The following is a 24365-nucleotide window of genomic DNA, read 5'->3' on the forward strand; positions in this document are numbered from 1 at the left end:
TCAGCTGACATACTTAAAACATCTAAGTCAAGCACTGAAAATCCTTTGCACCAGTTTGGTTACATTAATCACTTTGGGTGCCACATAAGTTAAGCAAAAAAGACTTTCTTGACTGTATTTCCACATGCAATTCTCTACTGAAACATAACAAAAACGGTGCTTTTTAAAATAAATTGTGATGGGTGATGAAAAGCGGATACTGTACAATAATGCAGAACCAAAGAGATTGTGGGGCAAGGGAAATGAACCACCACCAACCACACAAGACTGATCTTCATCCAAAGAAGGTGATGTTGTATATATGGTAGGGATGGAAGGAAGCCCTCTATTATGAGCTCCTTCTGGAAAAACAAACAATTAATTCCAACAAGTACTGCTCCCAGTTAGACTAACTAAAGGTAGCACTTGACAAAAGGCGTCCAGAATTGGTCAATATAAACCACATGATCTTCCATCAAGAAAAGACAAGTTTCTTCAATGACCAGGCAAAAATTGTTACTTCCCAGCTTAGCTGGGAAGTTTTGATTCATCCGCTGTATTTATCAGACACTGTACTTTTGGATGCCCATTTACTTTGGTCTTTACAAAATTCTCTTAATGGAAAAAATTTCAATTCCCTGGAAGACTGTAAAAGGCACCTGGACAATTCTTTGCTCAAAAAGATAGCCTGGGGAAGACGGAATTACAAAGTTTTCTGAAAAATTGCAGAAGGTAGAGGAAAGAAATGGTGAATATGTTGTTCAATAAAGTTCTTGTTGAAAATGAAAAATGGGCCTTTTAATTTTACTTAAAAAACCAAATGAACTTTTTGGCCAACTTAAACAGCACAGTAAGAAAATCCAGAATCAAAAGTCTTGTCTGCCCCCTTGTGGTCAAATAATTTAAAATTAGCAGTATTTACCCACTTTCAAATTCATCTTCAGTTATCCACCATGGCACTGTATCTTTCTTCTTCGCTTCTTTAGGTTGTCTAGGTGTTTTATTTGAATTTTCAAAAGAATCATCTGAAAGCTAAATCAGATATAAGCTACTGAATTTTATATTCAAGAATCCCAGATTTATCACTGAAAATGTTTCTCTTAGATCTTGACAATTAGTGCTTGTCACAATGATTAATAAGCTTTAGTGAAAAAATTTTATTTCTCCTTTTCTACCCTTTAGGTCCAAATCTACAATCATAAACTCCTACTCTAAAGGCAATCTACCTCCCTTACTCTCAGCCAGTATCTCTCTCTGAGAAAATGAAGACCCTATAGTCAAAACCACCCTTCTCACTCCCTTCACTCTAGCACTCAAACTCACCTGCTAAGATACTGATTCTCCTCTCTCAGAAGAGAAATCCTTTCCTCCACTCCAAGGAGAACCTGCGGAGGGGCCCACTTCCCTCCTCACCACGTTCTTACCAGGCGATCCTACTGCATCTCCATCTTACTCCCTCCCCAACTTCCCATCCCTCCTTCCCTCAGGTCACTAAACCTGCTCACTGCTGCATCCCCGGGGCCAAGCACAGCACCTGGCATAATCGTAGGATAAAAGAATGAACACTCAAGTCTCCTCTAATTAGAAAAGGGCTTCCCAGGTGGTTCATGGGGTCGCAGAGAGTCGGACATGACTGAGCGACTGAACTGAACTGATGGTGGAATATTACTCAACCATAAAAAGAATAAAATTTTGTCATTTGAAACAAGACGAATGGACTTGGAGGGTATTATACTTAGTGGAATAAGTCAGGGTTGACAAGTACTGTTATCACTACCATGTGGAAACTAAAAAAAGTAAACTGAAAGAATATAACAAGGCAGAAACCAGACTCTCAGATATAGAGAACAAACTAGTGTTACCAGTGGGAAGAGAGAAAGGAGGAGGGGCAAAATAGGGGTTGGGGTAGGGATTAAAAGGTACAAACTACTGTGTTTAAAACAAACTACAAGGATATATCATACAGCACAGGGAACATAGCCAGTATTTTATAACTCTAAATGGAATATAATCTATGAAAATAGAATCACTATTTGAACTAATGTAATGTTGTACATCAACTATACTTCAATTAAAAAAATACAGCCATTATGTCATAGACCATTCTTAAGGGAGTCAGAAAACAGAGCTAAAGAAGTAAAATAATGAATGGTTGTAAATGCAACATGGATAATTAAGTACATGGTATACTAAGAAGGAACCTGATGGCTACTTTTTCTTTAACTGGGTCAATAGGAAAAATACCTCTCAGGTAGGATTTTTAAGAAGAGATCTTCACCACCCAGGTAAAGAACGGAGGAACAGAGAGCACTGTTGGCATAGAAAGTGATTCAGTCATGTCCGACTCCTTGTGACCCCATGGACTATACAGTATGCCAGGATACTCTGTCCATGGGATTCTCCAGGCAAGAATACTGGAGTGGGTTGCCGTTCCCTTCTCTAGGGGATCTTCCCCACCCAGGGACTGAACCCACGTCTCCTGAATGGCAGGCAAATTCTTTATCGTCTCAGTCACCAGGGAAGCTCCTAGTATTGGCAGAGGGAACAGCTAGTAGTACAAAGCTCCTAACATGAATTGAGTTGGCATATCTGGAGGAGGAGAAAGGCATGACTGGAAAATGGGAAGGAATGGTGTAAAGTTCAGTGAGGTGGACATACCCCAAAGCACTAGGGCTTTGTCAGTCCCAGAAAGCAGTCTGGATTTTATTCTCTACGTGATGGGAAGGAATAGTGTTTTACATTGGAGGAACAGAGTCTGATTTATGTCACAGACCATGCTGGCTGCAGCATGGTGAAGGAATGCTGGGACAGGAAGTAGGAGCTGTTGCAGTAGCCTAATGAGATAATGGCACCCTGGAATAGGATGGCTGCAGCGAAAAGGGAGAGAACTAGAGGGATGATAGATATACTCTGGAGACAGGCGACAGAGCCTGATGACTGACTGACTGTATCTTACAGGTGAAACGGAGAATTGAAGAAATGTGTTTCTGGTGAGAAAGCTATATTTATATATATTTATAAATATGCATGTATTTATATATTTACAATATAGCTTCTAAAAATAGAAACTTACTTCTTTCATGAACTGTTCAAACTCTTCATCCAGCTCTTCTTTGGAATAGCGGGCCATTATCAATACTTTTCACTTTCCAAAGTAAACATTCTGAAGTATTTACAACACTGGAAACACTAAATGGCAAGAGATAATAAACATCCTTTAAGGAAATCAGTAATCACATCAAAAAAACAGGCAGGCTTGAACTTCAGACATTTTTTTAAAAAAAAAATTGTATTGAAACATAGTTAATTTACAATGTTATGTTAGTTTCAGATGTACAGAAAACAGTGTTAGTTTCCGGTGTTCACTTACAGGTCAACATAAAAAGGAAGAAAATACAAAAAGATGGGCAGAAGACCTAACAGGCATTTCTCCAAAGACATACAGATGGCCAAGAAGCCCATGAAAAGGCGCTCAACGTCACTAATTATTAGAGAAATGCAAATCAAAACTATAATGAGATATCACCTCACACTAGTCAGACAGGCCATCATCAGAAAGTCTCTGAACACTAAATGCTAGAGAGGGTCTGAGGAGAGAGAACCCTCTTACATTACTGGTGGTAACGTAAACTGGTGTGGCCACTACGGAGAACAGTATGGAGGTTCTTTATAAGGAACCAAATATCTAGCTACTGTCTTGCTATATCTCACTGTTCCGTTTGCTGAACCCAGGGCAGGCAGGTCACCAGCCATCAGCTGGAAGAAAACTGGAGGAAAACCCGAGGAACTACAGAGATATTTAGTCTCTCTTGACTGGCACAGCAGACGCAGGGGATTCTGCCGTGGTTGAGCCCGCAGACACAGCCATACCCCGGCCACAATGCAGAGGCAAGGGCTTCTCAGGTGGGGCTTCTACAGGTTCCACGCCTGCCCACTGCCATAAGTGACCTCAGCTCTTACATGACCATCTATTTACAAACCGTGGGGTGAGAGCCAGAGGCCCTGCGGGGAGAGCGCCTGACCGCGGCCACCTTGGCTAGTTTGCTCCTTCCCTACAACTACCATATGACCCGCTCCTGCGCAGGCATTTCTTAGGATTTCGCATGTAAGTACAATCACTGACCAGTAAGCTGAGTGAGAGAGTCCTAATTCATTAATAAAATTGATTTAACAAGCAGCTTTTACAGTGTGCATTATACTTGAGTTCAGAATTGAGTTTTCATTCTTAATATCCGATTATTAGAAAGTGATCTCCGCAATATTTCCTAAATCTATGCGTGCGTGAGTGTGTGTGTGTGTGTGTATGTATTAACATCTCTTAAACCAGGGCTTCTCAAGAAAACTTTTAAAAACTAGCATATTCAAAAGACTGTTTTCCTTCTGCAAAGGAAAAGGCAGAGTTCGTGCAGTTTTATCATTCAGGTAATTATCAATCCATATTTAAAAGTTTTGCAAAATACACTGTTCTGATACTGGGGACGCTTCCAGATGTAAATTTTTGGAGTGAGTTATGAAGACTCAGAATCTACCTAAAACAAAGCGGAGTATACAAATTAGAACAAATTAAGCATCCTTCGGAGGGAGGGAAGGTCAACAAAACTATGCAATGGTGACGCGCAACGCTAAACTCTCTCCAGCCTCCCCTCATGAATCCAACGGCGCGTCTGCGCCAACTTATGGACTGTAACTCCTTGAGGCAGCTCCGACCCCAGCTTCCTTTTGCAGAGGCGGGAGGTGTGGAGACTTAGACAACACTTCGGCCAAGCTGCGCAGTAACACCTCCTCCTCCTCTTCTGCATTTCGGTTCAGTTCAGGGTGGCGGCGGTTAAGGTCTTGGCCCCAAATTCTAGGTCACAGGCGGATCCCGCCCTAGGAGTACCCGGCCCCAGGAAACGCGCCTTTGGCGTCCTCGAGAAGACAAAGGCGCTCGCAGGAGTCAGGACGCAGGTGGGGACTGACCTGAAACTCAAGGCCCCAAGAAGCAGGTCTGAGCACAGTCTGGACGCCGCTGAACCGGGCGGGAAGCAGGTATCCACGCCTCACCTACCTTCGCTTCCGAATTCCGCGCTTTCCCGGAAGGTCCGAGGGGTGGGGGTGGAGGGGGCGCAGCCAGTTGCCAGGGTAACGGACTTCAGCCGCCAGCCTCCGGAGTCACATGATGCAAGCTGGTCACGTGGCTTGCGGGCGCGGAGGGACTGCAGCTCGCGTCGTCTCGCCTTCGCGAGCGCAGGTTAGCGTGGTCGTGGCTCAGCAGGACGGTCTGGGGGGTGGGAGCCGCTGCCGCTGCCGCTGCATCATTGGAGACTCTGCGGCCTTCCGTGTGCTCCTTGGGGTGGTGGATGTACGACATGGTCGTGAGCGCGGGAACAGGAGTGAGCGGTGTGGCGAGCCCGCCCGTGGCTTCCTGGGAAATGTAGTTTAGCTCCCCCGGTTTTAGTATTTCAGCGTTTCTCGCCGCTTGTCATCTCTTCCAAACCTTCTCTTCCCGTGTTATTTCAGCCTTCTGCTTTCCAAGAGGAAACCTTGAAAAATATTGAGTGATTTCCTTCATGTGCAACGCCCTGCGTGCGCGTTGTGAATGAAACTCTGTTTTCAGGAAAGAGCTCTGTTTTCAGGAAAGAGCTCTGTTTTCAGGACAGGGACTCTGTTCCACCATCTAGTGGACAAGAAATTGAAAATACACAGACACACCACAAGCCCTACCTATTAGTGTATCAGAGCATCTCCGTGGTTTCCCACTATTTCTTTGCCTCTGTTCTATTGCGGCATCTTACAATTATTTTCCTGATTTTTACTTTATTTTTTCTATTTCTTTCTCTAAAAAAAATAGAAGCAAAGCACGTTGGAGTTTCAGAGGACAGTATTTAGGGTATAAAAAGAAAAATCAGCATCAATCGAAATCATTGATGCTGGCAGACCTAAAGACCTCATCATGTCCTGCCTGAACTTTTCTTTCAACAATTGTTTATTGTAATACAAATGTGTACATGCCAGGAACTGCCCTATGATAAAGATTTGAATAATATTATGATAGAGATTTTAAGAAGCTGTTGTTTTACTGACCACTTAAGTTGCTAGGAGCTGCACGTGGGTTACTTCACCGCTTTACAGTCTAAAAGACAATTCAATTAAGTCCATATTTTTGTTTCTAACAAGTGCTGAGTGGGTGAAGGCAGTCAATCCTTGCCCTGGTGGAGTCTTCGATCTAGTGGAGCAGACAGACAAGTGACTGGACAATTGCAGTTCTGTGCAATCACAACTTGTAGGAGAAGTAGGGTGTGGTTAAAAGACATTAGAAGCTCCCTCAACCCTTGAGAGATGGAGAAAGCTACTTTCTCTGTGAAAGTGACCTGTTTCCTCTTTATCAATTCTTGCTGCCCTCTACTCATCCTTTAGGGGTTTAGGTTTCAATTTAGCCTTCATTTCTTCTAGGAACCTTTCTCACCCATCCTTATTAGGAAGCATTTTGCAAATTAGGCCTCCTTCACAGTCATTCACAGATACCTATTAGCCTCAGATCTTCTTGGCCTCATTTTTTCACTCGGGCTGCAGCTGCTGGGACCACTTCCAGTCAGGCTGTCACTAGCTACACACAGGTGTGATTCATCTGTGTGCCTGCCTGGAGCCTGCAGTGTGGACCTCTGGCTTTTTGATCCATGGGGCTCCTCTGACTCTGGAGGGAATCGACTCAGCACTCAATACTTGAAGCTTGGAAGTGTGCGGAAATTAATCTCTATAGGTCTCAGCTTGATCAATGGGAATTGGAGCTGATGAACAAATGATTTTCCTTATTGACCCTGGACAGAATTGATACTCATTTCGTAAGACTGACCAGAGTGTCCTCTGTGATCCAGAGCCAGTTGTTCACCACAGAGGCCAACTTGTTAGCACACTCTTGTATTGGCGTTCGATCCTTCTCTGTGTCACTTTTTGTTCATGGCTACTGTTACTTGGCAACCCACTTCTGAATAGTAATAGATGACTCTCGTGCAAAGCTGTGTCTCATGTTCTGCCTTCAGGCAAACATTAGGAAAGATGGATAGATCACGATTAACCCTGGAAAGGGGATCATTAGGATGGTATTTAGGAGCTGGGTAAGTCAGCAGTCAGATGGCACTGAAGATTCCACTGCTAACGGGAAATGGTTTGGTGATAACCATTGAAACACAGCTCTGCGTTTCTCATATGAGGTTGGTTGGGGAGAGGTATGGGTGGAAAATGAGAATTGATTCATATACTTACTGTTATATAGGCAAGGACTCTATGGGCGTTTGAGGAGATCCTCATTTTCTTCAGCATAAGTGCAATAGAGAATGAAGGCACAGTCTCACTGGCTATCTTGAGTTAGGGCCCTCATGTGAGAAAGGCAACTCACAACATGACACTTGTCCTCTTCAGGATCCAGCCCTGCCACCATTCACCATCTCTGTGCCAGTGACTCAGGTCAAGCCTCAAAATCTGAGCATGGAAATATAATCCTTGCTCTGGGAGAAAATGGTTTTCAGAAAGTGCAGGTCCCACATTATACATACTAGAAAGGAACCAGGGGAACACATGAAGGAGAGGATCTTTGGAGTGTTGAACTGATAAGGAGGATAAAATAAGGCTGCACAAGGATTTATGGACTTGGGAACACTCACTCATGCCTTGGAGTTCAGCGTGCAAGTGAGAACAGCTGGTGCTGGTCATTTGCTGCTCAGATGTTTCCCTGAAGCCTGAATGTGATAATGGCCAATAGGCAGATGAAGTAGAGATGCTGAAATTGCTCTGGCAGAGTATTATTGAAGATGTCAGGAGGCTCACAGAGATGAGAATGTTAGAGTAGTTTTGTTATGTGATATCTAGAGCCTAGCACCTGACTTTGCTCCTTAGGAGGACTCAATAGGACATTCCCTTCAGTAAGGCAAGAAGAAATTCATTGGTGTAAAAGAACTTGGTGATTTCTGTCCTCCACAGGTCAGAGTTTCTAACAGGAGATGCTGCTATAGAGCTAGTTTTCCCAGCGTCAGTGGGGTTATGAGATTTCTCAGTGGCAGTAGCAATACAAAACTATCAAAGGCAAGATGGCCGTAATTACTGAAATGGGCAGAATTCTGCCATACCAATGAGGTTGCCTTGACCTGCAGAAATCTGTGCCGATAGCTAATAAATCATGGTGTTTTGAGGGATGAGATTAAGTGGACAGCTGATTAAGTGATTACTTGATATGTGTGTGTATGTTTGTGTGTGTGTGTGTGTGTGAGTATGTAACAAAGAGATCTTGTGAACAGAATACTAACGTCAGCTATCACAATGGAAAATCCAGATCCTTCACCCTATTTCTGGATATATTTAATTTCAATAGATCTAGTTACCAAGGGTTCAAAGGGAGGGTGAGGGCCCTTGAGGAAGTATGTGTAATGTAATAAGATTGGTTATAAGCATTCTCACTACAGTTCCACAAAGGGCCTTATGACTATTTATCAGGGCCACCAAAGGTCAAAGTAAAAGAGTTCCACAGAAATTATCACCTGATCACTCTGGGCTCCTCATTTGAGTAATTTGGCTCCTCACTCCTAGATCATCAAGCAAAAAAGGAATTTTTGCTCAGTGTCCGACTTTTTGCAACTTCATGGACTGTAGCCCGCCAGGCTCCTCTGTCCATGGGATTCTCCAGGCAAGAATACTCTAATGGATTGCCATTTCCTTCTCTAGGGGATCTTCCCAACCCAGGGATCAAACCCACATCTCTTGCATCTCCTACATTAGCATGCAGATTCTTTACCACTAGTGCCTCCTGGAAAGCCTGTTTGCAAGGGTAACCTACCCTTATTAACACAAAGAGTTTGAATCACTGCCATATGATGGAGGCAGGAAAAATATCCAACAGCTTGACTAATGCATCTCCTCTTGTTTTGTGACAGTTGATCGTGATGAATTGCACTTACAGCAACTATGCCCTGAGGAAAAGTGAAAGTGAAGTGAAACTGTTAGTTGCTCAGTTGTGTCTTATTCTTTGTGACCCTGTGGACTGTAGCCCGCTAGGCTTCTCTGTACATGGAATTATCCAGGCAAGAATACTAGAGTGGTTTGCCATTCCCTTCTCCAGAGGAACTTCCGCACCCAGGGATCAAAACCTGGTCTCCTGTATTCAGGCAGATTCTTTACTATCTGAGCCCCTAGGGAAGCCCTGATGAAGGCAAAGCAAATCAAACCTAGAGGAAGCAGGTCTGGATCACTTCAGGCAAACAACCTTAGGTCAGCTGAGATACTGGCCATGGTGAGAGAAATTTAGAATCAGTGGTAGAGAAGAGAGATATTGACTATCAAGCTTTGGGGACCAACTGTGGCAGCAGGGACTGTAGCGAGTTCCACAAACCCTCTTGCAGAAATTGTGGCTGGCTAGCCTCTGTCAGGAGACTTGGTGACAGATTTGGAGTCAATAGAGAGAAAAAGTGAATCTGTGTGTTTGCAGAGGTTCTAGTGCATCAGCGACCACTTTGTACATCACCTAAAATTCACTTGGCGCTGCATTCTACTGAAGTCACTGTTTCTACAGCCAGTTCTCATTGACTTTGGCCACCTTCATGAAGGTGCCACTGGAAAGTGCCTCACCTCTGGCCAAGGTGTGAGCCTCTTGCGTCCTTTCCTGAGCATTTTCTGGTGAGAAGTATGGGTGTGGAATGCCCACTGAACTGCCACATATGTGCAACATACAAGTGGTATTTGGTAGTCAAAGTCTAAGGGCCACTAAATCTATGAGGGATGAAAGTGTGAAAGTGTTAATTGCTCAGTCATGTCCGACCCTTTGCAACCCCATGGTCTGTAGCCTGACAGGCTTTTCTCTGTCCATGGGATTCTCCAGGCAAGACTACTGCAGTGGGTTGCCATTCCCTTCTCCAGGGGTTCTTCCTGACCCAGGGATTGAACCCAGGTCTCCTGCATTGCAGGCAGATTCTTTACCATCTGAACCACCAGGGAAGCCCTATGAGAGATGAAAGCCCATTGAAAAATCATTCTCTCTTTTTGTTTTTTTTTTCCAGCTGATCCATGAGGCATGCAGGATTAGTTCCCCTAGTAGGTCGAACTCAGCCCCTGGCAGTGGAAGTGCAGGCCCTAACCACTAGGCATCCAGGAAATCCCCCTTCTATTTATTTTATGGGTTTCATTGCAGTCTCTTAGAAGGCCTGTGGAATCCAGCATAGGTTGGCCATAGTCATTTTGATAATGCATCCTTTTTTCAGCTCTTCCTTCCTGGCGGTTTTTACTCCCTAATCATTATTCCTGGGCTCTGGGATCATGTGCATGCATGTAAGTTGCTTCAGTTGTGTCCGACTCTTTGTGACTCCATGGACTGTAGCCTGCCAGGGTCCTCTGTACGTGGGATTCTCCAGGCAAGAATACTAAAGTGGGTTGCCATGCCTCCTTTCAGGGAATCTGCCCAACCCAGGGATCAAACCCATGTCTTTTAGTCTCCTGCATTGGCAGGCTGGTACTTTATCACTAGCCCCACCAGGGAAGCCCTCTGAGGTCATATTCCCAGATAAAGTACCTTTTCAGGAGTGACTCAGGTTGAGACAGTAATCTTATTAACTAAGTTGAAGTAATAAATAAACAAATCCAAATAATTCAGGTCTTAATATGCAATCATGCTGCCTTATTCATGTATAGACAGATTTAGGAAGAGTGATGGCTTTGAAAATTAAAATAGTTGTTTCAGCTTATCCTAACTTTATTCCATTTCCATTTGAGAGCTAGTTGTCACAGTAGTAAGTTGTTGCATCATTAAAATGTTCACTCTGCTTTATAAAATACACACATACATTTTAGAGATTTATAGACTGAATAAGAGGAGTTTCTTATGCTTTGAAGTGGTATGAACTTGTGCAACACTTTCTAGATTATTGAATAATTGATACCATTACATTTTTAAGGTAAATAAATGTGAAAAGAAGGGAAAGGAGGTTCACTAACAAGATAAATGGAGTTTGTGGCATTATTTCTGTTGGTATTTGTAATGTCAGTTTACGTTTTCACCATCAGAGGTCATGAAAGAACAATGTTGAACAGAAAATTTGAGCTTTGCTGAAAAAAATCTTGTTTGAAATCAGGACTGTAACATTCTTAGAAGGCTTTTTACAAAAGAAAAACCACTATCTACTTAATGTCATTTGTACAGAAAGAAAAATAATTCTTAACAATAAAATTATCTGATAGGTTACAAGAGCATGAGGCTCTTATTTGCCTCTGCTGCTCTCAAGTTTTAGTTTAAGAAATTTTAAATGCAAAATTTTAAAGTTTTTAATTCAAAATTTTAAAATTTTTAATGCAAATGTTGATGACTCCTTGTCTTGGGAATATACAATGTTTAATTTCAGCTAGGTTTCTGGGGTCTATAATTGACAAAAGAAGTATCTCACTTATGAAAAAGGAGGAAAATAAACAAAATTAAAGCTTAGACATGTTTAGAAGTACATTTGTTAATGCACATAGCATCTACTTCATAAAACAAAGTAAAGTCTGTCTCATGAGCGTTGCATTTGAGAAACTAAGTCTGCAACAAAAAGAGCAGGCAGTTTGAACATCAAATACCAGGTATCAAGTTAAGGAATTTAGCATTCTGTGTGTGGGAAGATGCAAGCCTCTGGGCTCACTGAATTCATTCCCTTCTTACACACCTTAGCTCTCCGGGGCCAGCCCTGTTTCCTTGATCACCTTGCTTCTTCCATTCCAACCCTTCAGCAGTCACCACGAGGGTGGCAGCATCCTCTCGGTTGCACTTGTGGGAGCCCTCATTCACGTTTGGAGCCCAGAAATCGCTGATGGCTGTGACATTTCTTGTATATTGATATGCAGGAGATATTTTCATTTCACACTAACAATGCACAATGTATCAAGTATCTTATTGATAGTAAATTTTAAGTATCTACTATCGATATGTATTTTGTCTGTCATAGGTAGCATTTGTTAATTTAAAACCTTTATTGCCCTAGGCAAATTATTAGACATGCAAAAAATCAGTAAGTTAAAATAATTTTCATTGGTGTCATAAAAACACAAGTTATCAGTTGTCATTGCTCTTTTTGGTGAGTAGTCATAATAAAAAGCCTCCTTGTAAAATGATCGTTAACATTTTCACATGAGCATAGTTTTTGTATGTTTCCAAAAATTCTGTGACATATGAAATGAATCACAAAAAGACAAAAACTGTGAGGTATCTAGCATAGACGGATGCATGCTGACAGAATGTAAAATGGTGGGCCTGTGGATTATTGAATGGGTACTGGGATTTCAACTTTTCAGGATTTGAAAAAAGCTCTAATGGTTGCACAACAATGTGCATGTACACATAGTCTACACCATAGTGTTGTGAGAAATACATGAGTTAAAGCATGTAAAAATTCTCATCAGTGATTGTATGTCATAATGCTCAATGTGTGTTAGCAGTCCTGTTGTTTTTCGTGAAGCACGTCCTATGGTGTATGTGGTAAACAGTGATTTATTATCTATTATTATCACTATTATTGTTGGTTTGGGCTTCCCTGGTGGCTCAGATGGTAAAGAATTGGCCTACAATGCGGGAGACCTGGGTTTGATCTCTGAGTTGGGAAGATCCCCTGGAGGAGGCCATGGCAACCCATTCCAGTATTCTTACCTGGAAAATCCCCATGGACAGAGGAGCCTAGCAGGCTACATTCCATGGGGTCACAAAGAGTTGGACATGACTAAGTGACTAAGCACACAGTATTGGTTCTAGTTTTCCAATATAGTGTATAAAAGACATTTTTCTTTTGGCTTTTGGAGTCCCAGAGGCCTAGCAACAATTAAAAAGTTTAATAAGTAATAAAAACAGAAGTCTGTGGCTCACAGAGAAATAAATGTTTATGGATTAGTAGTTTTAACAGCCAGAACTTAGACTTCAGTGATGTCCATGCAATTGTTCCTCCCCTCATTTCTGTCCTCTTTTTTGAGTCAGTTCTGTCTTACTGGGTTTCATCACTTGTCTTCCAGTGGCTCAATTCTGGAAACCTCCATACTGCTTCTATCTGAAATCATTCTTTTTGCGTACAATGTTCATGGGTGTGTGGTGTTTGAGGGAAGTAGATTAGAATCTGGAACATCAGAAGTTTTCACAGATTTTGTTATTTTAATTCATGCTCCGTTCTTGATAAAAGTAATTGTTTTAAGGTCATTTTTTCTATTTAAAAAAAAAATTTTTTTTTAGATTTTTTTTGTTGCTCATATTTTCTTGATTCTTTATTAAATTTAGGGCCCTTCAATTTTAACATTTAACATGCAGAGTTCCAAAGAATAGCAAGGTGAGATAAGAAAGCCTTCCTCAGTGATCAGTGTAAAGAAATAGAGGGAAACAAAGAATGGGAAAGACTAGAGATCTCTTCAAGAAAATTAGAGATACCAAGGGAACATTCCATGCAAAAATGGGCTGAATAAAGGACAGAAATGGTATGGACCTAACAGAAGCAGAAGATATTAAGAAGAGGTGGTAAGAATACGTAGAAGAACTGTACAAAAAAGATCTTCATGACCCAGATAATCACAATGGTGTGATCACTCACCTAGAGCCAGACATTGTGGAATGAGAGGTCATGTGGGCCTTAGGAAGCATCACTACGAACAAAGCTAGTGGAGGTGATGGAATTCCAGTTGAGCTATTTCATCCTAAAAGACGATGCTGTGAAAGTGCTGCACTCAATATGCCAGCAAATTTGGAAAACTCAGCAGTGACCACAGGACTGGAAAATGTCAGTTTTCATTCCAATGCCAAAGAAAGGCAATGCCAAAGAATGCTCAGACTACCACACAATTGCACTCATCTCACACACTAATAAAGTAATGCTCAAAATTCTCCAAGCCAGGCTTCAGCAGTACGTGAACCATGAACTTCCAGATGTTCAACTGGTTTTAGAAAAGGCAGAGGAACCAGAGATCAAATTGCCAACATCTGCTGGATCATCGAAAATGCAAGAGAGTTCCAGGAGAACATCTATTTCTGCTTTATTGACTATGCCAAAGCCTTTGACTGTGTGGATCACAACAAACTGTGGAAAATTCTGAAAGAGATGGGAATACCAGACCACCTGACCTGCCTCTTGAGAAACCTGTATGCGAGTCAGGAAGCAACAGTTAGAACTGGACATGGAACAACAGACTGGTTTCAAATAGTAAAAGGAGTATGTCAAGGCTATATATTGTAACCCTGCTTATTTAACTTATATGCAGAGTACATCTTGAGAAAAACTGGGCTGAATGAATCACAAGCTGGAGTCAAGATTGTCGGGAGAAATATCTGCATCAGATATGCAGATGACACCACCCTTATGGCAGAAAACGAGGAAGAACTGAAAAGCCTCTTGAAGAAAGTGAAAGAGGAGAGTGAAAAATTGGCTTAAACCTCAACATTCAGAAAACTAAGATCATGACATCCAGTCCCATCACTTCATGACAAATAGATGGAGAAACAATGGAAACGGTGTCAGACTTTATTTTTTGGGCTCCAACATCACTGCAGATGGTGACTGCAGCCATGAAATTAAAAGATGCTTACTCCTTGAAAGAAAAGTTATGACCAACCTAGATAGTATATTAAAAAGCAGAGACATTACTTTGCCAACAAAGGTCCATCTAGTCAAGGCTATGGTTTTTCCAGTAGTCACGTATGAATGTGAGAGTTGGACTATAAAGAAAGCTGAGTGCCGAAGAACTGATGCTTTTGAACTGTGTTGTTGGAGAAGACTCTTGAGAGTCCCTTGGACTGTAAGAAGATCCAACTGGCCAATCCTAAAGGAAATCAGACCTGAATATTCCTTGGAAGGACTGATGTTGAAGCTGAAACGCCAATACTTTGGCCACCTGATCCAAATAGCTGACCCATTGGAAAAGATCCTAATGCTGGGAAAGATTGAAAGCGAGAGTAGAGGGGGACAACAGAGGATGAGATGATTGGATAGCATCACTGACTCAATGGGCATGAGTTTGGGTAAACTCTGAGAGTTGGTGATGGACAGGGAGGCCTGGCATGCCTCAGTCCATGGGGTCACAGAGAGTCAGACATGACTGAGCGACTGAACTGAATTGAATTTTAACATGAAAATAGATTCTGCTACTTGTGTGAATACTGATGTGTTCTGTTAGTTTAAAAATATTTAATCTAGTTTTTTTTTTTTTTTGGTCTTGGTTATGTAATAAATCTTAAGAGGAAAACTATAACTTAATATTTGATATGAAATTGGAAAAATTTTTTAGGTGGGGGAAAATTTTGATTTTTTTCTTGAAGTCCGTCTTTGAAGAACTCCTTTATCCTGAAAGTCAAAACACTTGAACCACTTTCTAGTCACCAAATAAATCTCATTGATGGAAAACAAGGTTTCTGTGAAAGAAAAAAACATATAAAGAGACTGTTTCTACAATTCCACCAGGGCTTTCACCAATGCCTCTAACAAGTTCCAAAATGAATTTCAACTCCATGCCCTCACTTGTTTGCTCTCTGCAGGAGCTTTTATGAGCAATGAATTGGTTCTCATGGTGAAAGGCAGAGGTAGACAAATCTGAATAACCTACCATCTGCATTATTCCATATTCAATAATCAACGATATTGAGAACAGCATTAGTTCTATAACACCACTGCTGTATTAAAGGAATCCGTTTAACTTTGGGAAAATTGAATAATAAGGAAAAGAACATCTAATTCAACTTTATTTCATGCTCACATTCAAGCCTTCAGTGACCTTCTGATACTTCAAGTTGGAAACAATGGTTTTTCTTTGCTTATATTTCTAGTAGAAATGTTATGTTTTAAAATATTTATTTACTTATTGCATACTTGCTCTTTCTCTTTCTCCTTGTTGTTCAGTCAGTAAGTCATCTCTGACTCTTTGTCACTGCATGGACGGTAGCATGCCATGCTCCTCTGTCCTCCACTATCTCTTCAAGTTTGCTCAAATTCATGTCCACTGTGTTGGTAATACTATCTAACCATGTTATCCTCTGCGGCCCCCTTCGCCTTTTGCCTTCAATATTTCCCATCATCAGGGTCTTTTCCAATGAGCTGGCGCTTCACCTCAGGTGGCCAAAGTATTGGAACTTGAACTTCAGCATCAGTCCTTCTAATGAATATTGAAGATTGAATTCCTTTAAGATTGACTGGTTTGATCTCTTGCTGTCCAAGGGACTCTCAAGAGTCTTCTCCATCACCACAGTTCAAAAGTTTCAATTCTTTATCTTTCAGCCTTCTTCTTTATGGGCCAACGCTTACATCTGTACATGACCACCAGGAAAAACATAGCTTTGACTATACAGACCTTTGTCAGCAAAGTGATGTCTTTGCTTTTCAATACACTATCTAGGTTTGTCCTAGCTTTCCTTCCAAGAAGCAACTGTCTTTCTTTTTTTTTTTTTTCCTTCCAGATAGTAAATTCATTAAGAATAGGTATTCTGTTAATAAATTTTGTATCATACCAATGTTTTGCACAAATAGGTGTTCAGTAGCTTGTGGTTAAAACTATTGGATTGATTGTTTCTCTTAAATCATTCTATTATCTAGTGTTTTAAGTTTTAGCTTAAAACTTTTCTAAAATGACTGTCATTTCTATGGAGGTAATGCTATCCCTCCCTGCCCCCCCAGCCCACTCTTGTGTACTAGATAGAAAGATTATCCTTTGGCCTGAGCATGAGAAAGCAGGAATAATTACAATTACACTATAAATGTGGTGATCCATTATTACTTTCTCTAATTTCAGGGATAACAGTGAAAACCAAATGTCCAGAACAATGAGAGCTGTGGGAACTATAGAATCTCTTCTATCAGCTCAACAGTTGCTCAGAGTCATCCCACATGTTCTGTACCCTCCCAGGGTCTGGGCAAATGGGTGAATAAATTGCTTCTTTTAATCTAGACAAATATCACATCAATGGGAAAATTCTTTCATTTTGTGTCTTAATTCTGAAGTTCAGTTCAGTCGCTTAGTCATGTCTGACTCTTTGCAACCCCATGCCAGGCTTCCCTGTCCATCACCAACTCCCAGAGCTTACCCAAACTCATATCCTCACATTGGTGATGCCATCAGACCATCTCATCCTCTGTCATCCCCTTCTCCTTCCGCCTTCAATCTTTCCCAGCATCAGGATCTTTTCTAGTGAGTCATTTCTTCACATCAGGTGGCCAAAATATTGGAGTTTCAGCTTCAGCATCAGTCCTTCCAATGAATAGTCAGGACTGATTTCGCTTAGGATGGACTGGTTGGATGTCCTTGCTGTCCAAGGGACTCTCAAGAGTCTTCTCCAACACCACAGTTCAAAAGCATCAATTCTTTGGCACTCAGCTTTCCTTATAGTCTGCTCTTGATTTTGCTGACTGCGTAGAACTTCTCCATCTTTGGCTGCAAAGAATACAATCAATCTGATTTTGGCATTGACCATCTGGTGATGTCCATGTGTAGAATCTTCTCTTGTGTTGTTGGAAGAGGGTGTTTGCTATGACCAGTGTGTTCTCTTGGCAGAACTCTATTAGCCTTTGCCCTGCTTCGTTTTGTACTCCAAGGCCAAATTTACCTGTTACTCCAGGTATCTCTTGACTTACTACTTTTGCATTCCAGTTCCCTATAATGAAAAGGGTATATTTTTTTGGGTGTTATTTCTAGAAGGTCTTGTAGGTCTTCATAGAACCGTTCAACTTCAGCTTCTTCAGCATTACTGGTCGGGGCATAGACTTGGATTACTGTGACATTGAATGGTTTGCCTTGGAAATGAACAGAAATTATTCTGTCGTTTTTGAGATTGCATCCAAGTACAGCATTTCAGACTCTTTTGTTGACCACGATGGCTACTCCATTTCTTCTAAGCGATTCCTGCCCACAGTAGTAGATATAATGGTCATCTGATTTAAATTCTCCTATTCCAGTCCATTTTAGTTCACTGATTCCTAAAATGTCGATGTTCACTCTTTCCATCTCCTGTTTGACCACTTCCAATTTGCCTTGATTCATGAACCTAGTATTCTAGGTTCCTATGCAATATTGCTCTTTATAGCATCAGACTTCAGTTCCATCACCTGGATGTTGTTTTCGCTTTGGGTTCGTCTCTTCATTCTTTCTAAATTTATTTCTCCACTGATCTGCCGTAGCGTATTGGGCATGTACTGACCTGGGGAGTTAATCTTTCAAGTGTCTTATCTGTTTGCCTTTTCATGCTATTCAGGGGGTTCTCAAGGCAAGAATACTGAAGTGGTTTTCCATTACCTTCTCCAGTGGACCATGTTTTGTCAGAACTCTCCACCATGACCTGTCTGTCTTGGCTGGCCCTACATGGCATGGCTCATAGTTTCATTGAGTTAAACAAGCCTGTGGTCCATGTGAGCAGTTTGGTTAGTTCTCTGTGATGATGGTTTTCATTCTGTCTGCCCTCTGATGGATAAGAGGCTCATGGAAGCTTCCTGATGGGAGAGACTGAGGGGGAAACTGGGTCTTGTTCTGATGGGCAGGACCATGCTCAGTAAATCTTTAATCCAGTTTTCTGTTTATTGGCTGTATTCGCTCTGTTGTTTGACCTGAGGCCAAACTGTGGTGGAGGTAATGAAGACAGTGGCAATCTCCTTCACAAGGCCCCATGCACACACCGCTGCACTCAGTGCCCCCAAGCCTGCAGCAGGCCACTGCTGACCCACGCCTCCACTGGAGAGTCCCGGACACTCATGGGCGAGTCTGGGTCAATCTCTTGTGGGGTCGCTGCTCCTTTCTCCTGGGTCCTGGTGTGCACGGGCTTTTGTTTGTGCCTTCCAAGAGTCTGTTTCCCCAATCCTGTATAAGTTCTGGCGGTTCTATGGTGGTTAAATGGTGACCTCCTCCAAGAGGGCTTATGCCGTCCCCAGGACTGCTGCCCCTTCGGCAGGCCACTGCTGACCCGTACGTCTGCCGGAGACACTCAAACCGTTCTGGCTCCGTCTCTGTGGGGTCTCTGTATCCTGGTGCGCACTTCTGTTTGAGCCCTCTGAGTCTCTAGCAGGTTTGGGATTTGATTCTAAATGTGGTTTTGCCCCTTCCACCATCTTACTGGGGCATCTCCTTTGCCGTTGGACATGGGGTATCTCTTTTTGGTGGGATCCAACATTCTCCTATCAATGACTGTTCAGCAGCGACGTGTAGTTTGGAGTTCTCCCAGAAGCATTTGAGCACACGTCCTTGTCCTCCACCATCTTACACCACTGTCAATTCTAAAAGGCTTGATATAAATGTAAAAGTCTCAACCAACTGCTGATTGCTCCATAATAGGGTTCCTTAGAGTCCTTAGAGTGAGAATGACAGTTGGTGATGACCTTTGGAATCAGGTGTATGCATTCTCAGTCATTTCAGTCATGTCTGACTCTTTGCAACCCCATGGACTGTAGCCCACCAGGCTGCTCTGTCCTTGGGATTCTCCAGGCAAGAATGCTGGAATGGGTTGCCATGCTCTCCTCCAGGGCATCTTCCTGACTCAGGAATCGAACCTGTATCTCCCGCATTGCAGGTGGATTCTTCACAGCTGAGCCACCGGGGAAGCTTTGGAAAAAAGTACCTGATCCTGATGTCTTTGAGAAGTCTGAATAAGTGTTGCTTTTTTTTTAAAATCATATTTTCCTCATAAGTTAATGTAACAAGTTAAAATAGCTTCAGCAGTTTTATTTCCTTCCTCTTATAAAAATTCAGTAAGTCCCCTACATACAAATGAATTCTGTTTCAAGACCACATTCTTAAGTCTAATTTGTTCATAAGTCCAACAGTTAGGCTACTTACCCAACTAGCACAGTTGGTATTGGTACTGTAATAGGTTTGTAATACTCTTCACACAAATTATACACAAAAATAAACACACAAAATAAAACATTTTTAATCTTACAGTAAAGAACCTTGGAAAGTACAGTAGTACAGTACAACAACTGGCATACAAGGGCATGTTCACATCTTTGAAAGTTTGCAACTTGAAGGTTCATATGTAGGGGGCTGGCTCTAAACACATTTAGGCTGTTTATCTACTCTGAGAAGCAAAATTCTAATATATAGATAAGGATGCGACATTCATGTTCTCCTCCCTCTTTTCCACAGGGAAGAGAGGTGTTAATATTTTATTTTTCTTAAAAAACAAAAAAGTAAAGCTCATGAGATTCTGACCATTTCGAAGTTGTTTCTGATTTCTTGATACTGTTTTGAAAGGAAATACATTTGAGTTCATTTTAGTTGAAATTGTTTTTTTATTTCAAGATATGTAGTATGAACACAGCAAGAAAAGAAGAAATTAAGTCACATATTAACAAAAACAAACCTTTTGTGTAAATCTAAGAAGAGGTCATCAGTTTACTAGAGGGGAGACCTCCCCCAGCCACATTTTTAACCCTGTATAGACCTTGGAAAATGTCACCATCACGAATATAGTTTGTTTGAACCCAAGCATCTGGGAATGTAGCAGACAAATGTCCAAGATGTCTGCCCTCATGGAGGGTGAAGCTGGCTGGTCTGAGGACTCCCTGCCCAACACAGCAGGGTCAGAGCTGGTACATCACGGGGTGGGAGGCAGGTCTGGCAGGGCAGGCTCGGAAATGGCGTCAAAACCCATGATGGGCAGGCTACCGAGAAGGTAGCATCTGACATTAAAAGAGAATTATGTATTTTTGTCTGAGATCAACAGTATTTTAAAGTTTGGGCAATACAACTGGAATATAAGCTGAATTTGTTTTACATTTTCAGTTCTGGCAACTCTTCAAGAACAAAAGGTAATTTTCTTTTTCATTTCTTTTTGAATTTTGAAAAGTTCTCTACTGTTTAAAGATTGAAATCTCACAATATAACATTATTTCAAATATCGAATTTTAATTTGAATTTCATTAACTATATACATTTAGCCTCATAGAAAAAAGGCATCGGCCATACATGAAAATTATCTGGGTTGGATGGCAAATTTGATTAAATTTCTTGGTACTTTATTCTTCTTATTATCTGTATTAAAAGTGTAGTGTTTTTAAGTTTGAAAAAAGGGGGAAGTACCAAGAATATATGAAATGTGCAATATGCTTTACTTTTTTTACATTTTTTAAATGTTTTTATTGAGATTTAAGGTAAAGAAATAAATTATCAGAGATAAAATAAATGTTCTCTAATTTCTATTTAAAGTATATTTTTAATCAAAAAAGCCATCAAGGTGTTAATTTTCTAAGTTATTGTAAATATGGTTGCATTTTGCATGTTTATGCCTCTTCCTTGGGTAAGACCTATTGTGAGAGTTTTATATTTCAAAAAGTCCACAGAAGCTGAACAATCAGTAAACTTTTAAGGATACTCATAGTTTAAATGAAAATAAAATTATTGTATGTTTGTAATAAAAGTTTCATGTTGTGAAAGGGATCCAAAGTAATAATTCCCTAATACCAAAATAAATATTAACCTAGGAATGGTGAATGTGCTGGTTGAGACTTGTAACAAAACTTCTTCCACTGTTGTTTCTTTATCTAGGTCATGGTGAATCTAAATATTTCTTCTTAAGGCTGGAGACTCACATATTTTTTGATTTCTTGGTGTACTGAACCAAAGTCATGGACCCAGGATAAGGAAGAGAATGAATTTACAGACGAAGTAGGGAAGGACAAACAATACATATTAATAGTTTCGTAAGAATATGTCTCATACCTATACTGGCCCTATGATAGAACCCAAGCAAGACCATTGGGAATAAAAAGTTTCTCAAAAACTACTGTCAAGGGACTTTGCTGGCGGTCCAGTGGTTAGAGACCACCTTCCAATGCAGGGGACGTGGATTCAATTCCTGTTCTGGGAACTCAGATTTCACATGCTAAGAGGCAACTAAACCTGAGCGACTGGAACTCCTGAGCCTGTGAGCCGCAGCTAGAGAGCCCGTGCACCACAGCCATGGGGCTCACGCGAGGGAAGGCCACGTGCCACAGCCAAGATCTGATGTAAAGGTTGTAAAGAAATAAAGAAAGAAACCAAGATCCAGAAATTCTACCAAAGTGAACTTCTGAGGGCTGCTGGAGTGCAAAGCTTCCAGAACACACTGATGAAAGAAAGCTGTAAGTTGTGAAATGAAAAAATAAGTGTACGTATGTGTGAAAACACTATCTCACCGAGCCTTACAACAAGAGAACAACTCCCCCTGAACTGGTGTGTGTTTATTCACACAGTTTTCCCATTTCAGTGACAGTGTATGTATAGTGCTTGGTGCTTTCTCCAGCTAGCTACTTCAGTTTCATTTCCTTTTTGCAAGCTTGATGCATGTTGGTGGAATAATTACCATGTTTTTTTACCACTATCTCTCAAATGCCTGAAGAACAATAATAGTTCTTTGTGCCTCAGGGAGGCATCCAGCTGATAGCCGACATTTGTTGAAGAATCATGTTATTTTAGGCCAGCATCTAAGTGGATAACAAGTAGCATATCTCATTCCTATAACAAATGAACATTATTCACAAATCTTTCTGTTACTTTCAGACAATATTAATTGTATAAAAATATATTCTACTTATGTTAATACTTAATACAAAAAAAGTTAATACTTAGTATGTTTACTGCCTGAAATTTATCAAATTTTCTATTGTTACGCTGATATATTGTGCAACATTAAAGAGTTTAAAGAATTTTATCTCATTTGCGATCTGAAATCTAGGTAGAGAATATCAGTTCTTTACTGTCTTTGTAACACAGGGAAGACTATAAATTTTTGTATGTATGAGTTCAGGGCTTCCCAGGTAGCATGGTGGTAAAGAATCCACCTGTCAATGCAGAAGATGTGGGTTTGATCCCGGAGCAGGGAAGACCCCCTGCAGAAGGAAATGGCAACCCACTCCAGTGTTCTTGTCTGGGAAATCCCATGGACAGAGGAGCTTGGTGGGCTTTAGTTCATCGGACTGCACAGAATCAGACTCAACTGAGTGACTAAACAGTAACACATATGAGTTCTACCCAACAGGATTTGACTACTTTTGAAATTGCTTTAACCTTCCTCTATGAAATAATGGAAAACTTTTCACAGTTTCTATACTACCCAGATTATAACTAGTTTAGGCAATAAAACAACTACACATAAGCTCTGGTACAGCTGTGACCTTAGTGTTATACCAAAGAGCACACTGTAATGAATGTTAGAACTGAGAACCCAGTTGAGAGGTTCTGGTTAAAAGGCTGGTGGGCAGTGTTCATGCCAGGAGTGCCTTCCAGCTTGCAGTTGTCTTGTAAAGTTCCAGAATCTCTCAGTTTCTGGGCAAGAAGAAGATGGTTCCCCTACTATTGGCAGTTGAGGCCAGCATCTTGTAGGGATCACCAAGAGACTCCAACACATTCTCCCTAGGGGAAACACAAAAATTACTCAATAGACTTTACAGAGAACATTGTCTTGCCTCAGGCACAGTGTCTGGCTCTGAGGGCACAGACATAAAAACATAGTCCCTGCCAAGAGGAATTCTCTGTTGAGGTGGGACATTGAATTGTGAAATGACGTCAGGATGACAACTCCCTGTAAGAAGTACTCCAAGTAAGTGTGATGACCACAAACAAAAGATGCACCAGCTCTGCCTGAGGGCATCAGCCAGCACTTCACAGAGGAGGTAACATCAGGCCAGGGGCAGATAGATGCACCCTTATTAGAAACAGGGAACCATCTTTTCAAATATTGACAACAGAATTTTTAAGGAGTCAAAAGGGAACATGTCTCCTTTGAAGAAGGTTTCATAGCCCAGGTAGTGGAAGCATACGTTATACTTGATACAATGTACGTATCAAGCATACATTGATTTTTTTGTTGCCAGCATCTGATTCCACTTGTTATAGCCAGCCTCTCCATATGATGCTGAAAAGTCTGCCTCTTGTTTTTGCTTCTTTTCCTACCTCCCCCTTTTCTTGGCAGGGAATGGATATCTGACTTCGCACTGCCAGTCAGATGGAGCAAGAGAAGCAGAAAAACACACTGCGTGGAGAATCTTTCTGTGTCAACAGCATCTTTGGGGTTGTGGTTTCAGAGGCAGTGGCTGTGGGGCCAATGCCATACCCAGTGTCCAGAGACAGCTGCAGCGGTGGCATGCAGCATAGGTCCATTGTTCTGTGCTGGGAAGGATGGCAGTCTCAACTCCCTTGACTGTGTAGTCTGCTTTGGGCTGTGGTTTTTCTGCTTTGCCTCACTTTCTTTCTGCCTTTTCTGAGTCTGGTTCCTCCACCCAAAATTTTTGTAAACCCCTCAATATATCCTGTCATAAGTACCTTCCCTGTTTTATCCGCCATAATTCTTGCAACTAAAGGACCACGTTTACATCATTAGTGCTCATGTTTGAGTTGGAAGGTTAGGGTAGAGTGTGAAGGGTCTCGTATGTCATGCCCCATGTTTTTTCACAATGAAGACTTTAGAATATGAGAATGTT

At 41.3% G+C, this 24365-nt stretch overlaps 1 protein-coding gene and 1 long non-coding RNA gene across 6 annotated transcripts in view; one reads left to right on the plus strand and one right to left on the minus strand.

The window, feature by feature from the left end:
* The window catches only part of CEP162 (centrosomal protein 162), a 99079-nt gene extending 93969 nt beyond the window's left edge, over positions 1 to 5110 (minus strand). For 3 of the 5 annotated variants that reach the window (XR_010662477.1, XM_065931354.1, XM_065931352.1), the window contains exons 1-3: positions 5027 to 5110; positions 3053 to 3168; positions 906 to 1011 (exon numbers count right to left, since the gene is read on the minus strand). Coding sequence is in view for 4 of the 5 variants with exons in the window: in XM_065931354.1 (XP_065787426.1) it covers positions 906 to 1011; positions 3053 to 3109 (163 nt within the window). In the remaining variant the exon portion in view is untranslated. The other 2 variants (XM_065931353.1, XM_065931355.1) reach the window with 2 other exon arrangements.
* A 41-nt stretch (positions 5111 to 5151) lies between these two features.
* Positions 5152 to 22515, plus strand: LOC136163372 (uncharacterized). Its single transcript, XR_010662229.1, has 3 exons — positions 5152 to 5209; positions 20692 to 20717; positions 21454 to 22515. It is a non-coding gene; the product is annotated as an uncharacterized lncRNA (long non-coding RNA).
* Positions 22516 to 24365: the final 1850 nt, after the last annotated feature.

Source organism: Muntiacus reevesi, chromosome 3, assembly GCF_963930625.1.
Source record: "Muntiacus reevesi chromosome 3, mMunRee1.1, whole genome shotgun sequence".
NCBI lineage: Eukaryota > Metazoa > Chordata > Mammalia > Artiodactyla > Cervidae > Muntiacus > Muntiacus reevesi.